Source organism: Euprymna scolopes, chromosome 3, assembly GCF_053919585.1.
Source record: "Euprymna scolopes isolate OS-2025 chromosome 3, ASM5391958v1, whole genome shotgun sequence".
In the NCBI taxonomy this organism is placed as follows: Eukaryota; Metazoa; Mollusca; class Cephalopoda; order Sepiida; family Sepiolidae; genus Euprymna; species Euprymna scolopes.
In genome coordinates, this window is record NC_136484.1 from 67697164 (window position 1) to 67715871 (window position 18708).

Genomic DNA, 18708 nt, shown 5'->3' on the forward strand with positions numbered 1-18708 from the left:
TTTTCTATTAATATCAGCAATCTCTAATATGAACTCATATAAACAAACCTTTTTTCTTGCTGCATTAGAACCCATCTTTCCAATTCTGACTTCTTCAAATTAATTTGCTCACTTTCTTGGTTCTTCATCTTTAGCCTAGAAAACACCATAAGATAAACAGTTATGTGTATATATATATATATAAAACAGTGATCTGATTAAATGTGCCCGTATATTAGTTATGCAGACTGAATTCTGCCACTCACATATTCACATGTAAAAACTACTGAACAAATCTTTCCAAGGAAAGGTGACACATGCGTCAATTCAATAAATTTCTGTACAGATATCGATAAAGGGTGTTGATGCAGCAATTTTGTGTTATTGTACATAAATAACTATTATTTTGTACTTTATTTTACACATGATTTTGATTAGTTATTTATATTTTCCCTACTGTTTTCTCCCTTGACCCACCAAAGCTCTGACAGCATAGATGCAGCACTCTCTTTAGATACTAGTACACAAGTACATGTATTTGATAATTTCAATTTCCACCACAGTAATAGGCTTGGTTTCTCAAGTTACACAGATGGAGTTGGTAGCAACACAAATAGTTTTTCTATATCTTATTCCCTTACACACTTTCACATTCCTGACCTGCCTCCCAGATTGTCAAGATCAGCAAGCCTCACTTCCTGACCTATTCCTAACAACAGTTCCTGAGGATTGTGTCACAAATGCCCGTAGCCCACTTGGAAATGCTGATCACCTTATAATATTGGTAAACACCACCCTAAACTCATGACCCAAAATTGAAGAGCCATTGGTACTTCAAAAAGGCTAACTTGGAAGATACCAGAAATCATATCACAGATGCTCTATGGAGTAGTATCTTTTCTCAGTGTGCAAATGAGGCTATTGAATGGTTCAAAGCAGCAATTGAAATACATGTTTCCACATGGAAGTTATATCGCAAGCCTCACTTTCTCCAATGGTTCACTTCTACTTGAGCAGCTCCCATTGCATGGCAGCGTGCATTCTGCAGATTTATCTGTCATAAGTCAAGTACAAATAGACAAAGATAATTAGACACTAGAAATAATTATAAGTGAAATAGCCACAGCCAAAAAAAGGCATATCAAAATCACAAAAAAATGCATTCAGTCGCAGAAATTAGGAGCTCACAATTTTTGGAAAATTTATAATAGTGTTATGAATAATGGGCAATCAATAATTCTCCTATTATCCAACACTGACTATTAATGAATGTCTTATGCCTTTGTTACCACAGGCTTTTTATAGTCTTTTCTTTTTTACCATGCATTATTGCAAATGTAATAGATGACCTTTTCTTGGCAAGATTACATGTTTTTTATTCACTTCAAACAAGGCATACTGTGATTAGGCATTAGTCTTATAGGAGGCATTCTAAGTGAGGAGTTGTGCATGTTTGTTCACATTTGTAAAGAATTAATTTAAATTCTCTGCTCAATTATTGCTAATCTTGATAGAATATTAAATATTAAATATTCCTATTTTTTTCACAAGAAATTAATCCAAATAAAATATAACCATGTTAACTCTTCTTCCATTTACATTAGAGGTTGTTGTTTTTTGTTTGTACATTAGAGGTTGTTGTTTTTACTTCATGTGTCCTCAGTTCAAAACTGGTTCTAGAATTAAAATGATTTTAGTTTTTTTTTTTTGTCTCATGTTTTACTTAATGCATTAATTAAAGTATTATTATGATGCATATTTTATTTTTATTTGTTTTTGTTTTATTTATGATCAGTATTCTTCTGAAGAGTTGAATTATGAAGCACTGAACTCTGAATGACATGCAAGAACAAAGTCCCAATAATGAAAAATTTACATAACACCATAGATTGAGGTAGAGAAGAAGTCATAGATCCACACAGAGCATGAAACCTATAAGGTTCCAGGAGATGTAATGTGATTGGTTTGGCTAATACAGCCGAGCTTTATCATCTATATAAGTAGCGCATATATAATAATCCAGCACACCATTAGCAATATCTATTGAACATTATAACAATAAAAGAAAAATTTTAATTTAGCAATTTTTTATTTTTAGTTAATTGTTGAGCCTTGGTCAAAACTTGCATTCTACCAAATGCCCTTCTAGCTTATATTACAAGTTTTTCAATTCGAAAATGTGCTTTGTTAGCTAATACTTACTCATGAGTTAGATTTGCCACTTGGATTTTCATTTTTTCAATCTCCGCAGCAAAGATAGATTCTTTTTTGTTCAGTTCTGCCAATTCTTGTTCCTTAATGAATTGCAAAAAATAAAACTGGGTTGAACATTTACGGATATTGCTTTCTATTCATTGACTTTATTTCAATAATTATTATGTGTGCATCACATAAACTTTGAAAATTCATATAATTAGTAAAAACCTGAAGGAATTGTATCAATGACCCAGTAACTTCATCAGACTTTAACAGAAAAAGTTAAAGTCTGATGAAGTTACTGGGTCATTGATACGATTCGGTAACTGAAACATGTGTAACTAAGCAGATAAAATGGTAATAAAAATATTTATATATATAAGGTTAAAGATATTCAAGAGTGATAACTAATGAATTTAACGAGGTTATTAAGAGTGCTCAATAAAAGAAGAGCAAGATATATTTTTATTAATATAAACAAATTTACATAGTTGCAACACTGAATCAGAAGTCCTCATCAGACTGGCTTCTTCTGTGGAAAGCAACCAATTATATATATATATATATATATATATATGTCGTTGTTCGTCCATTGGAATGACAAGGACCATCTGATCATCCTGTAGGGTAGAGTTGGGGGAGTCATCATCGGTGAGTGTGGATATGGCTGATAAGCCCAATCTTTGTTTGAAAAGTTTTACTGCAGTGAGAACAGTGAATTGTAGCAGATGTCGAGGGCTTCCAAACATTGTCCTTCCTGTCCTTTCTGCGCTTCTCTGCAACAACTTTTCGGTTACTTTCATATTTGTAGGCACCGTCATGAATAGCAACCTGCCACTTGGCTCTATCTAAAGCTGTCTACTCCCATGATAACAGATCAACGTTGAAGGCCTTCAGTGATGCCTTCAGAGTGTCTTTAAATCATTTTCTCTGGCCACCATGGGAGTGCTTGCTATGTTGAAGCTCAGCAAACAGAAGCTTCTTGGGTAGTCTGTAATCTGGCTTGTGGGCTACATGACCCACCCAGCGAAGCTGAACCTTCATCAGGATAGTGGGGATGCTTGGGAGTCCAGCACGAGTGAGGACTTCTGTGTCTGGTATCCTTTCCTGCCAGTCTATGTCAAGCAGTTTCCTCAGTCTGGTGGTGTGGAAATAATTTGATTTTCTAGCGTGCTGTTGGTAGACAGTTCATGACTCACATCCATAGAGTAAGGTGGTGAGTATGACAGCTTTATAGATTTTGATCTTTGTCATGGAGGTGATGCCTCTTCTGTCCCATACATTCTTGTGGTTCTATCAAAGGCAACGCTTGGTTTAGCGAGTCTAGTGCTGATTTCATCATCAATGATTACATTGTGGGAGAGCGTACTGCCAAGGTAGGTGAACTTGTCAACCGCATTGAGTCTTTGTCCCCCAATAGAAATGTTGGGTTCTGCACATGGTTTTCCTGGAGCAGGCTGATGCATCACCACGGTCTTCTTGGTATTGATTGTGAGACCAAAATTTTCACAAGCCTCTAAGAATATGCTTGCACTGTGTTGCATGCCTGCCTTGGAGGTAGCCTTAAAGGCACAGTCATCAGCAAACAGAAGGTTATTTACAGTGTCTGATGCAACCCTAGATTTTGCTTGTAGGCTCCTGAGGCTGAAAACTGATTCATCAAATCTGTACCTGATTTCAATGCCCACATCAGCATCTAGTATAATTGATGGAAAAAAAATTGTTGCAAATTTCCCTCCAAACAAGACAAAGTTTAGACATGCAATTATATTTTAATCTCTTGTTTATTATAAGCAACATTAATGATAATGAAAAGCTAACAAATTCTACAGAAAATCAATTACCTTCCATTTGCATTTTCGTCGTAATTCTTCAATGACGCTTTGTAAAGTGTTGTTCTCCGTCTTCAGTTGATTTAATTCACTTTCTTTCTCTCTGCATAATTAGATGAAGAAAACATTCAAAGATCAATCAATGCAAGATATTCAAAGATCAATCGATGCAATAGTAAGGATGGAAAAATTCATCAAAAATGTACTCAAACCCTTTTTATATAATCCCATGTGGGTGGGGAGTATCCTTATACATGCTTCTCATTTACTTTGAGAAATGCAAAAAGCTATCATCTTTTTTGTTTAATTGTTTTTTTTTTCTATATCAGATGTTTTACATTGGCCATGGCAGCACGAAATGACTTTCTCTTATTTACGTTGTTTTATTTATCGAAATTGCTCTAGACAAAGCATGAAATTATTTATTATGAGGAGCTAAAAGAAAATACTTCAAGGTCAGAAACTTACCAATGAGTGTTAGATGGAATAGATTCTGACTCAGAAAACAACAATTCTTCCCTCTTTGTCAGAAACATCACTTTTAGAATATGAGGACTAAAGGACAAAATAAGGGAAGTGAGAATTACGAAGCTGCCAAAAATAAACCCAAGATCCACTTTATACTCTCCTTGATGCGCCATTGCTTCAGGTCATCTTTGACTGAGAGTTATTCCAAGTTTTTCTTGGCTTGTCTTTTCCTTTTTTATCTTCAATTGAAATGTGTGTAAATCTGCTTATCCAATCAGAGCTTCATTCAACATCTACCACTGTAGGTGGTTGTAATGCAGAGCTAATTCTAGTTTGGACACTATTAGGATGATAGAATACGATCAATGGGAGCTAAGTCCCTTTCTGTTTTAGGCAGAATTTCCTCCTCTCTATTTACTCTATTATGTGAGTTCTCACATGGAGACACGAGAACAGGATAAGACAGACACTGGCAAATGTCATTAAAAGGATTATTTGACTCCAGGTAAATGAAAATGGAGAAATATTACTTCTGTTTGTGATAGTTGCGACATAAAACTCAACTCTCAACTAATATCAGACTAAGACTGATAAATGTAATTTGCATCATTGCATGTGTTGCGTCCTTGTCAATAAAATGTCTACATCAAGTCAAATGTGAATATTCTCATTTCTTCCACTACTTTCTGTCATTCATGCGCTACACACATATTTGTCTTCAGACATAATCTTCTGCAAGGCATTGACAGCTACATATGTCGACACCTCTATTCATAACAGACACTTCCAGCCTCAATAGTAAAGAATCAGAGTTGACTTTGTTATCATAACACACATGACAAATCTAATGAATCATAGCCCTGTCATTGCTCTGCATCCTCAGAAAGACCGAGTTAGTGGAAGCTCAGCATCCATATTTTTTATGAAAATCGCTGCAGACAAGGTATGAAGCTACTTAATGTAAGGAGCTAAAAAAAGAAAAATATGACTTCAAGGTCAAAAGCTAGCCAACAATAAGTGTTAGATAGATACATTTCTGACCCAAAGAACAGTAATTCTTTCCCCTTTGTCAGATCACTCTTCGAATGTGAAAAACAAGCCAATGATAAGTGTTAGCTGGAGAGATTCCAACTCAGAAAACAGCAATTCTTCGCCCTTTCTCAGAAACACTGCTCATGAAATATGTTGCCTGAAGGACAAAATAGCATGCAACGTGGCACTACTAACATAGCTGTTGTAAACTATCTCTAAAATAATTTATATTAACCGGTAGGATCCGTAGAAATTCCAAAGTGGCATCTTTCATATGTAATATATTGCTACTGAATGGAGACCCCACGATATTATTGTAGCCCTTTTTTTAAAACTGTAAAAGTATTTATCTAAGTAATTTGGCTAATGTAATGTTAGAATATATTATTATAGGAGTCTGTGACATATTTCCATTGCATGGATGCTCAGCACAAATGGAAACATCCTGATATCATTATACCATCTTTTGTCAGAATAGATACTACCCTTGGATCCTAGTCAGAAGACCAAGAAGATATATCTTAATTTCATGTACGGCCCAAAAGCGACATTATTTTTGTTTTTATTTCAATTTTTTTTTCTTTTTACATTGCATCTTCGGTGATAGGGAGATCCTATTTATTGAAAAGGACGATAGAAGGTGATAACATTCTACGAATATTAAATTAGCGTATCTACATATTAATAATTTAATGTTCATAGTATGTTATCACTTTTTATCCTCCTTTTTAATAGGATCTCCTAATCAATTAATTTATAATCTGGAAACCATGTCACACATACGTACATACATTAAAGGTACTATGGTATTAATATACAGATAATTTAGGTTGAACAAAACACATCTATAAAAGTTATTGAAAAGGTAGATGAGGATGCCTTGGCATCACTCAGCATGGCCTTTGTTATTTACTCTCCATTAATCTATTTAAAACTCTATACAGCGGTTGTGTGATCATGCCCAGAATTTGCACTGTCAGGCTGGAAAGCCTAACATATTAATACAGGTTCAACACCAATTTTCTAACACCCTTTACATTCAGATGCCCGGGTGTATGGAGGTGTGTGTTGGTTGAGCAAAAAACAACTAAAAAAAAAAAAAAGTTAGGAGTATTAGGCAGACTCAAACCCGTAATGTGTAGGAGGAAAAGGAGGTGGAAAAAAGCAAATGGTCTTATCGATGCGCCCACTATCTTTTATCCAACGTCTTTGACATGAGGTTTAAATGACTTGCAAAAATCTTGACGGAGAAAAGTGACCTCCCTCCTTGTAAAAACTGGCCCAGTTGACGGTGAAAGAATTAATGTTGTTGGCCAATTTTTTTTATCTTTGTCATCCAAAACATTGAGCTTTAAAACTACACAGATTTTGTCACAGTCCAACGCGTCTGTCGAAAGTTTTTGGCAAACATACAAACACACACACACATTTTGGCTTTTATATTATAGATGGCAATAGACTAGTGTTTACATTTAACACTTGAATTTGCCTGTCAAGCTATAACTAGGGTTTAACTTAAGCAAAATAAAACATAATCTTAAAATAAGGAGTGACTACTACCAGCAGGTGCAGTGTTAATCAAACAACTTTATGGCATGCTATACCCAAGGCCATCTGTTGGATGCTCAGTAAACTAGTTTGATGGTGGTTAGATTATGAAATTTCCTTTTGTAACTTTATTTTGATTAAAAAAGATAACAGATCATCAGTGTTATGTCATCTCTGTCCTACTAATAATTATAAACACTTATAGCCTCTAACATTATTAGTTAGAATTTCACCAAATTTAACACACAAAAAACTCTTGGGATACTGTGTGTAATAAAATGAATGATATTAACTATAGTACTTTAAAAAGAACATAAGTCAGTTGTGACAATGTAAGGATGAACCAAAGTTTTATCTAAGCATTATTCTTCCATGGTGCATAAACTATTTTCGAAATTATACCATATAAGATTATTTATCTGATCAGGCTGAAATTTTGCGTACTGATTACTGTTATCAAAAAACATCAGATCCATACATTAAATTTGGAAAAATTTAAGTTTAAATTCTGTCAAAATTTTGACTCTGATCAAATGTTTCAAGTTCAAGATCATATATGATGTAGGACATCATTAACAACAATATGAGCCAACTAGTGAGTCTCTATAGTGAAATAGAACCAGAGTTATCATCCAAACTGTTACTTTCACCTTTTTCATGACCCTGACTTTTGACTTAGAGATCCCAAGACTAATATTTTAACCTAGTCTTGTGACGATCACTCGACCACACACAAAGAAACAAACAGACTTGACAGAGATAATAAAACACTAATTATTCTCTATAAAAGGTAGAAATAATATTGCCCTTTGGTAACATTTTGGTTGTTATTGTTAAAAAAATAATAATAATAAAATAAAATAATAATAATAATGATAATAATAATCATCATCATCATCATCCAAAAAGAACATACTTGAGATCATTTTGTAAAGGTTCCATTTCAGCCACAATATTTTGCATGGAATTAAAATATTCATTCTTGACCTGAAATTAAAATAAATTATTCAAAATATAATTTTCAATCAATCCTTTATAACAGTTTTTAGCCATTTACCTATTACATGCATAAATTAACATACAACTGATTCATTTCCCTGTTGGATTCGGGGTAATTCTGTTCTCTACACTTGTTTTCACAATAATATGAAGAGAAATTATGTTGATAATGAAAATAATCCAAAGCAATAAAATGTTATATTGTAATTTATGTTTATTGATCATGGACAACTCCAAATAGAACAAAAGATTCTGTTTCCCCCACCCACTCACCAAATATAATACAGTAATATTAATAAAGACAATTTTATTGCACCCTGACAACAAAAAGTTTCTGTTACCTCCCTCCACTTTGCTTCACTTACCAAATATGATAAGGTAATGTTAGTAAGGAGGGTTCACTGCCAAATCAACTTATGAAGAGAAATGATATTGATAATGACAATTTATTTGCTACCAGAAAACATGTTACATGTTGTCTATCAATCTTGTACCTTTGTCTTCAACAAGCTGTTTATGTGAGAATAAATGTGAAAATAACATATCACTCTAATAAGTCACAGTCTCAAGTTGCTCAGATTCAGCAGTTGTCCTGAAAAAAATCAAATTTGTCCACAAACTCATTTTGGTTGATCATAAATTGAGCTTGTGTGAAGCACTTATCAATGAGGGTGCGGTATTAGAAGCGGGTACCGTATTTGCTCAAAGCCAATAAGAATAATAAAGCATTGAAAATATGGAGGATTGTTTGCAATTGCTTTAATGTAACAAAAAAGAAGTTTTTGCATCAATATGTGACAATGGATGAAACATGGATCAATCACTTCATTCTGGAGTGCAATCAGCAGACACCTGATTTAACAGCAGCAAATGAAAACTGGCTAAAACAATCAAAGATGCAAACATAAACAGGCAATTTTTTAGCTCCTATAATTTAAGATTGATCAGTCACTTGCAGAAGATGTACCATAATTGTTTTTGTCTCAACAGAAGAAAGGTAGCATTTTCTTCCCATGTTTCTGCTCTGCTAGAATAGCAGAATAGCTTACCAGAAGAGGTTGTGATGATGTCTACCATTTCCAGATTTAAAGCCATTTTACATGATGCTGCACTTAACTATTTTTTTTATATAAATAAACAGCAGATGTAAGTATGTGCATGTGTCTGTAAATATTTAACCAATAAACTCTTAAACTAATGGTCACATAACACTGAAATTAACAGAAAATAGTAATTATACATCAAGGATAGTTTATAACAAGTAAAACTTTGTTTGGATGGATGAATAACGTATACAGAAATAATGTGTTCAGAAATATGTCAGCAAGTTGAAATGCAAAATGTTCATTTCAACTTACCTTTCAACATATTTCTATTACTTTTGCACATGTGCAAATTCATTCATAGCTTGAAGTGGTTTAATTTTAAATATTTCTTATCTATCTGTCGATAGCTCAAATAGTAGGGGATGTGACTGGAGTGCTAAATGTTTGGGTTTCAATTCTAGTTGATAGCATCCAAGTAATTTATTTAAAAAAATTTTTTAAATCACTACTATATATTGGGTACAATATAATAATCAATGGAGAATTGGCTCCGTAATAATAAATATGAAATCTGCATGAATTAGAATATATTTAAGCATATTTTACGACTGGGCAAGGCTGAGTGCCCCCGTTAGTTTAACAATAAAATTGATTGATTGATTGTGTTGCAAAAGTAAGAACCATCAATAGCAAATATTACAGAGCATTTTAAGGAAAAAATTGCCAAAAATAGCCACAAATGAAAAAGTAAAAGTGTTCTTTCAGCCAGACAATTCACCATGTCACATGTCAATCACAACAATAGTGAAACACTTTGAATTTAGTCAAAAGGCCAAGTAACTATAAAACAAATATTTTTAAATGCATGAAAAAAAGATGATTTTATCTATTATTATTATTATTATTATTATTATTATAATATCATGTTTTAATGAGGTGAGTAGTGTAATATCAGTTCTATTGTTATAAGACTGTCTTTCCACAAATTACTTCCTCCGTTTTAAGCGGTGGGGTAATCCTTCCAGGTATTACATCCTCTTTTGGGGGAGGAGGTAATGTAATATCTGTTTTGATCTCATGAGACCATCTTTTCCCCTTTTGGGGTGGCAGGGGTGGGATGGGGAAGAGGAATAGTGTAATATCTGTTCAATTTCCATGATACTAACATAGACCTGAATTTTACTCAGTACTTTATCCATCTAAGTAATACTCTTCTGAGGGTTAAAGGTTCAATCCTCAATACAGGCAATACTAGTCATGGTTGATAGAATGGGAGTATGCTATCCCTATGAATTAAATAAAAGGTTCCGTTCGAAATTCTTTGAAGATTTCCAATTTTGACAGAAAGATTTCTGAGTTCAACAAGATACACCAAGAAAAGATTGGAGGTTACATTGACTTAAATATTGGGAAAATAATACACAAGATGAGAATGGTAGTCTGAATAATTCAAATAATCAGAATGTTTTCATTTTTATCCACTATTTTATCTAGTATGTAATTAAAACAGGAATAATTTTCTCCACTCTTCATCTGTGCCTAACTCTAAATGCAGATTCCATGAACAAAGCTTCTTTCCCAGAACTGTCCGCCTGTGGAACACCGTTCCGCTGTCCTGCTTCCCAGTTGAATGCAACATGGTAGCCTTCAAATCCTATGTAAACATGTTCTTGTTAGCCGTCCCCATAAATAATCAAATTCTACCCAATTTTCACCATTAATGATTACTACACTATCACCTTCATCCATGAATCCTTATCCTTGAATGGCCTTTGGGTCTTGATAAGTGGTGACTCCCAAGTAAAAAAAAAAAAAAGAAAAAATAATGAAGTAATCTGTCCAAGAATTTACCTGGTTTGACTGCTGCTCAAGGATGTCCCATTGTTGGCTACTCTTGGCATTCTATAAAGACAGTGAAGAGAAAATTAGTGTCTATAAAACTGTATGGTTTGCACAGTTACATGCAGTACACACATATGTAATACAAGACTACTATGATCTTGCAATACTTTTTTTCAGAGGACCAAAACTTGAAAAAAATTTTCCATCTAAAGAAATATGTTAACATAGAAATAAATAGTGGTGGAGCAATATTAATTCTTACTCACTAGGAGTTTTCGTATAAGTCATTACTAGTGGGAAATCACTGGTAAAAATAGGTGATGTTTCTTAGAGTCTAAGCGATAGATTTTGACCACTCTCTTCTTTCTATCAGCAAATTCCTGTCAGGAAGTGTCCCCACAAATATTCGAACTGTGTCCATTTCATCAATCATTGTCAATCCTCTTATAAAGTTCTTCATCTTTCAACTGACAAACATTTCATTTCATTAACTATTGTCCTGGAGTTAATTTTGGTCTTTATCAGTGGTTACTCATTAGTAAAATAGAAAAAGAAAAACATAGTTGACTAGCAAAGAAACACTTGCCGATCATAATCTTTCTTTTGTGCCCCACAACTTATCATCATTATTATTATTATCTATTACTAATTGTGATTTAATATCTTTATGTCTGAAGCTGAAACTTTACTATTATTATCTTTTAATGTTCAATTCAATTTACTAAACAATTTCATACTAATATACTACCGTTCAGTGCTCAATTCAGCGGGGTAATGTAACATCTGTTCTGTTGTCATAATACCATCCTCTCCGGCATTACCTCTTCCTTTTATGAAGGGAGTGTAGTATCTGTTCTGTTGTCATATCATCCTCTTTGACATTACCTTCTCCTTTGTTGTCATATCATACTCCCAGACATTCATTTCACCTTAGGAGATGCAGTATCTTTTATGGTGCCATGATATCATCCTCCAAGGCATTATCTCTTCCTTTGGGTGGTGGTGCAGTGTAGCATATGTTTGTGCATGATATATACTCCCAAAATTATTGCTAGTCATTATTATTATTATTATTTACTAAGAGTTTTCACATGTGTTATGATCAGTGATTTCTCACTGACAATAACAGTGGTGTTTCCTGGAGACTGAATGACATTAAGTCTCCCCAAACTATTATTATTATTTACTCATTAAGTTTCTTTGTATTTAGACTCAGCTAAAATTCTTTTATTTTTTTATTTTACTTCAGTTAGTTAAAAGAGATCAAGAGGTTCCCTCCTGGAGTTAATGCTTGAATTCATTACAAGTTAAATTTATATCCAAGAGCTTGTTTAAGGATACATGTTGTCCCTTTTAGGGCTGTTATCTTTACTTTGCCACAGCTTAGCTTTCGCGGGATTGTATCTAGTTATTTTTAAAGATTTTTCTTCATTACATCAACTGTACAGAGAGCTAACCTTGGCACAAACTGTAAGTCCAACTGTTATAATTCTCTAACAAAAGAAAGGAAAACAAGGCTCTTCTATAAAAAAAAATAAACATATATCAAAGTGACCTACACCATTTGGTATAGGTTGCCAGAAGTTAAAAATAGTGAAGAAAAGGATAGTACTAAGTAGTGATGGGACGATTCCAATGTTTTTCCCGATTCCTTTACAATTATCGATTCCGTACTAAATTCCCGATTCCGATACAATTTCCGATTCCGATTCTTTATAAATCTCTAAATATTTAACTATATAGTTGTATTTTTCTCCACTTACCATAAAAACACACATGTTAAGTGTACAGAACATAAAAATAGACTCGCAGATAACAATCTATCAGTTTTAGCTTCAATGGTGGTTGAAAATCAATAAATATTTATTATTTTATCATTATTACTAGCAATGGAAGATTTAGCTTTAAACAAAATAAAATAAAAAAGAAAATTAAAAGAATCGTTTTGGCATTGGAAAATTGGTAAAAATTTTTCTGATTCCGATACTGATTCCGACACCCACAAATATTTAGATTTTTCCGATTCCCTCTTTCGATTCCGATTAATCGTCCCAACACTAGTAATACGATAGGTTTGCTATAAAAAGTATTTTCTCAGAGCAATATATTTTCAAGTTAAGATAGCTCAATATCAAGTTGATAAGCGTAGCAGAGAGGATGTTTTTTACATGGGTGCCCGGAAGTTCTTTACCTGTTCTGCAAATCCCAAAGGGTCTATGAGTGGAGTCCCTAAAAGTCTGACTGAAATTAATACATCATTGAATCTGATTAGTTCTTGTGTAACCAAGCCATCTCAATTGTGCAAGAGGAAAACAATGCTAACGTTTATGACTACTACAGTTGTTCCTACTGCAACCACCATGTTTATTTATTTCAGAGACCATGTTGTTTTTAAATACCAATTTATGCCATGTTATTATCTTTTTATTTAAAAATAAGAGTACTCAAAGTAGAAAATCTGGAAAAAAAAGAGATTCAACCACAACAGGTAATTTTAAATTAATACATATAAGTTCATTTGCTTGAACACTTGATGCATACAAATGTTATTGTGTTCAATTAAGGTCATATATATTTATTGATAAATGTAAATGTTTCTTAGAATTTGAATAATTTTTTTTTTTTTGACCACGGTAGGTATTCTGATTCAAGGAATGTAATTTTATTTACCAAAATAAAAAACAAAAATTGCTAGTATTTTTTATATTTATATAAATTAGTGCAGAGATAGATTTAATAAAAAGGTATTTATATATTTTTAGAATTAGACGATTGCAAAAAACAAAATCCACTTTCATGTCATTATTATTTGCATTTGAGTGAGAGAGAGAAAGAGAGAGAGAGAAAGAGAGAGAGAGAGTGATATATATTGCCCACCTGTAGTTTGGTTGTAAGATGTTTCACTTTTTGCATTGTCTCTCGATACATCTCCATAACATTCTCTTTTTCCTTTAAGATAAAAACAGAGATTAGTTATTATATTCAATATTTGAAATATAAAATAAGAAAAGCTGCCAGATGGAAAAGGTAAGAAAATAGGTGCTTGTACAGTTTAATCAAGACATTAAAAAAATGAAAATATCGAAAAAAAAATGTATATTGTATGTATCCATTATGGAATGAAGTTCTCCAAAAAAAAACATTTTACTTAATTTCATCAAGTAGTTTTTTTTTTTTTTTACAGTGAAAAAACAATTTGTTATGATACTGAGCAAAAGGTTCGATTTTTTAGGAAGAAAAGTTAGTATTAAAGATGGGGAGGGAATGTCGGCGCTTTAAACTTAATTACCTCCCCGTGGCGTGTTCAAAACATTCAAAGATGGCTACCTTCATTGCGCTCTCATAAAAACGTGTTTTTCTGTTGTAAAAAAAAAAAAACAGTCAATCAAATTAAGTGAAATTTTTTTTCGGAGATCTTCAGTCCAAAACGGATACATACAATATAACCTTTTTCGATATTTTAATTTTTTAATGTCTTGATTAAACTGCACAAGTACTGAAAAATAAATGGAAAGATTAATATTTTTGCTATCTGGTAACATTAAATTTTCATTGGAAAACCAAACTGAAATTGTCATATTTTTTGTTTTGATTTCCGCTATTTGCATCAATTTCCTTATGATAAACAGTGTTTCTGATAATGTCAGATGTCTTATGCTTGGCATGGAACAACTCAGCAATAACCATTCTATAGTTAAATTCTACACTGACACTCATTTTTTAGTATTTTTAGGTGGCTAATCTGGAACAACAGATCCTAAAGAGTACAGCAACTAACATTTCAGATTGATAATGCCACTTTAACCTAAATTGTGGATTGAAATTACTGCCAATTTATCGGTTACACCTTGTATTTATTTATTTAGTCGTACTGTATTGAAGCTGGGTTAAACTACTTTCCTCAAAAGATGAGGTTTCATGGGAATATCAAATTTACAAGCAGTTTCCAATCGCATGTATGTCCTGGCCAAGGGAGATGACAACATTATGGTTTTGCAGTTCTTACATACAGTGCTTGGTATTCACAAATGGTTACCTGTCTGTTACTGATCAAGCTCAACTTCAGTGATCTAACAAGAACCAGCATCTCAATGAGATTATGCCATATTTATTTACTTGAGCTCAAGTGAAATTCAGAATTAATTCTAAATAAGTAGGTAAAAAGATGGCTATAAAAACAGAAGACATTTAATATACAAAAGCATTTTTGTTTGAGATCAGTGTCGACCTGATAGAAGCTTGATGATTGCCGGAGGGAAAGGAATCAAGAAAGTAAGAAAGTTAAAAAGAAGTCTAGAACAATTATTGATCGAGAAACAAAGTAGTCTTATGTTGGTCTATTGTCAATATTTTGCTCCCTCCCTTTTCTTTTGTAAGAATTGGTAAGTACACACTGTGATAAAATGTTTGGTTGCCGCTCGTAGAAAAAAAAATGTCTGCTCCGGTTATTATATGCTGTTGGGTTTCGTGAAGTAACATGAAATCTCGTAACTCATATACAAACGACATTTTTTTTTTTTTTTTACACGGTGGTCACCACTTATCAAAGCCCGGAAGCCACTCAGGGAAAAGGTTTATTGTAAGTACAGTACCTTAGTGTGGAGATTTAATGAAGTGTTTACTTAAGGGGGTGGTTCATTAGGAATTTGTTAATGTTGGACTTGAAAACATCCAGGTTGTAGTCAGGTGGGAAGCAGGCAGATGGAACAGAGTTCCACAGGCGTGCCGTTCTAAGAAAGAAGCTTTGTTCATGGAATCTACGTTTTGATTTAGGCACAGATAAAGAGTGGGGAAATTGGATAAAAAGCCTCCTTGTAGAAAAGGTGGTGAAGTTGGAGTTGTGAGTTTGGACCACACTGCGACGATTTTAAACCACAAAAATTGTTAGGTGAAAGTACAGAATAGTTAATAATCTATTTTTGAAAATACAGAATAGTTAACAATTTATTTTTTAACTACACACTTCATTTTTTATTCGTTTAAGTCACAATAATGTTGGTTATTTTTTTTAATAATGATTTTAAACATTTATTAAGACGGAAATAATTTTTTTTTTAGTTATTAACATTTAATTTTAAGTATTTTCTATAAAAAACAACTTATTTTTCCAATCAAATACAAAAATGAAACAAACTTTTCTCATTTGTTAATTTTTGAGATGAGGATTGATAACCTGTATTAGATGTATTATAATTGTTAGCCTCAAACAAAACACAAGTAAACTGTTTTTCAATATGAGAGAGGAACTAATAACAACTGAGTTATCTTCACCTGTGATCACCATTTAATAACGTTAAAAAATTTTTGGTTGATTTTGTGTAAAAACTAATAAAATATTTTGGACTATTCGAACTACAGTTTTTATCTTGGATGCTATTCTCACAACGTTTTAATAGATTTAACCTTCAATTTTTTTCAGATGCGCCTTGATGAATTGAAAAAGAAAAGATGTACCCAAAAAAGTCAGAGGTTACATTGATCAAAATGTTGTGAGATCAACATCCAAGATGAAAACAGTAGTCCAAATAATCCAAAATACTTTAGTTATTTTTTTCACAAAATCAACCAAACATTGTTGTCTTATTGTATTACATACTATTGAAAATTAGGTGCTTGTCTATAATTTTTTTTTTACAAAGGAGTTACCGCTTATCAAGACCCGGAGGCCTCTCAAGGATAAGGGTTAATGAGTGTACAGTAGTCAATGGGACAATATCGTAGTAATCGTTAGTAGTGGAAATTTAGTAAATTGGATTACTTAAGGGGCCGGCTCATCAAGAACTTGTTTACGTTGGACTTGAAGATGACCATATTATAGTCAGATGGAAAGAGTCCCACAGACATACAGTTCGAAGCAAGAAGCTTTGTTCATGGAATCTACGTTTAGGTTTAGGCACAGATAAAGAATGGGGGAAATTATTAATAGTGGTTTCAGCTAGAGTATTTTACATGAGTTTGGTGAAACCATAGATTGGAGCTCAGACTAGCACTTGTCATCAAAATAACGATAAAACAAAGATAAGCTCGCAACGTCATTTCTGTGAGAAAGAGGTCACAGGGAAGCGAAAAAGGCATCCCTCACTAGGCTATGAAGTCTATTTTGAACTATGTCAAGGCAGGATAAGGTATTTCTAGCAGCTCCTGCTCAGATGTGGAAACGGCACTTCATCATTGAACGTACCAGGCTCTTATACAGGTAGAGAATTGCATCAGCAGTTAGATATCTACTGGACTGGTAGAAGGATCCCACCATTTTTCTGGCGACCTTTGAAACAGATTTGATGTACATGTTCCATTTCAGATCAAGAGTAAAGGTCAGACCTAGAAGCTTGTCAAAACATGGAACCTCCCCAAGACAAGACCCATTCATTTAAATTGATGCCAGATGGGAATCAGAGCATTGATGATGTAAAGATAGAAGCTTGGGTTTTGATGCATTAAAAGTAACCAGCTGCCTCTTTCCCCATTGCAGCACATGCTCTAGATCAGAGAAGAGAGAATCAGAGAGAACTTGGTCATTTACAGCCTATGAAATGTTGCCATAGATGGTACTGTCGTTAGCATAAATGTCTACAAATGATCTTAGGATGTGATTTAGGAGATCATTAATGTAGATCAGGAAGAGAGTTGGGCCCAGAATGGACCCTGAGGGATTTTAGCATTAATACTATGAACTTCTGATTTCTGCCCATCAACCACTACTCTTATGAACCTCTTAGATAGAAATGATTTAATAATTGAGAAGACATTTCCAGCTATGGTATAGCTGGAGATCTTGCGGAGTAGACCTTTATGCAATACCTTTGATATGTCAAGAGAAATTGCCCTAGAAAGGAAGCCTCCATCGACAGATTCGCTAATCCTATGAGATATAACCGTTAACACATCTGCTGTGAATCTAGCAGAATGGAAACCATCTTGCATGTCACTAAGGTTATTTTTGCTGTGGTGGTTGACTACTTCTCTATTTAAACAGATTCCAGCAACTTACTCATGATGCACAGGAGATTTATTGGTCTGTACTGAGAAGATGACCGATCACCTGAATTCTTAAATATGGGGTATACTGATGAGATTTTCCAGGGTGTTAGGAAGCAATTCTCCTTAAGATAATGCTTAAACAGCTGTGTAAGTATGGGAGCTAGTTCTGGTTGAAGCTTTTTCAGCACTAAAATTGGAATGCCGTCAAGGCCAAATGTTTTACTGGAATCAAGATTTTTTGATTAGCTTGGCAACATCACGCAGTTATTTGTATGTCGCATAGCGTATTTTCAGATACAGTAGGAAATAGAGGGGGGGAGCCTTGATTACATAGGGCAGAATTAGCTGCAAAGTTCTTGGCAAAGAGTTTGGCTTTGTCTGATGCTAACGAGATTACCTCAGGTCCATTGATGATGGTCGGGAGAGAGCACACGCTTCTGTTCAGAACCCTGCCTGCTATTTGCCAAAACTGGTGGGAACCAAGCTGCTGCTCAGCTACTTTGGACTTGACGGAGTGAGCATACAACTCTCTCGCGTTTTTTATTACTCTTTTACATTGGGTTTTGGCAGTCCTGAAAGCGGCTTTAGTCTCAGTATATCTATTACATTGGAAGCAATGGAAAAAGTGATTTCTGTGCGCAATGGCAGCAGCACATTCTGGAGAGAAACACGGCTGGTAATTAGGTTTTTGCTGGAATTTTTTGAAGAGTATGAAAAGGTCTATACCTATAATTAATCATTCCTCAAGATCTGATACTTTAGAGAAAACATTCTTTTTAAACATA

General features: G+C 33.7%; 1 protein-coding gene across 3 annotated transcripts in view; it reads right to left on the reverse strand.

The window, feature by feature from the left end:
- The window catches only part of LOC145256013 (sodium channel and clathrin linker 1-like), a 72220-nt gene that overhangs the window by 27381 nt on the left and 26131 nt on the right, over positions 1–18708 (reverse strand). For all 3 annotated transcript variants that reach the window (XR_013863931.1, XM_080114645.1, XM_080114644.1), the window contains exons 7-12: positions 13820–13891; positions 10952–11002; positions 7972–8042; positions 4020–4110; positions 2182–2273; positions 49–135 (exon numbers count right to left, since the gene is read on the reverse strand). Coding sequence is in view for 2 of the 3 variants with exons in the window: in XM_080114645.1 (XP_079970771.1) it covers positions 49–135; positions 2182–2273; positions 4020–4110; positions 7972–8042; positions 10952–11002; positions 13820–13891 (464 nt within the window). In the remaining variant the exon portion in view is untranslated. The remainder of the gene's footprint in view (positions 1–48; positions 136–2181; positions 2274–4019; positions 4111–7971; positions 8043–10951; positions 11003–13819; positions 13892–18708) is intronic.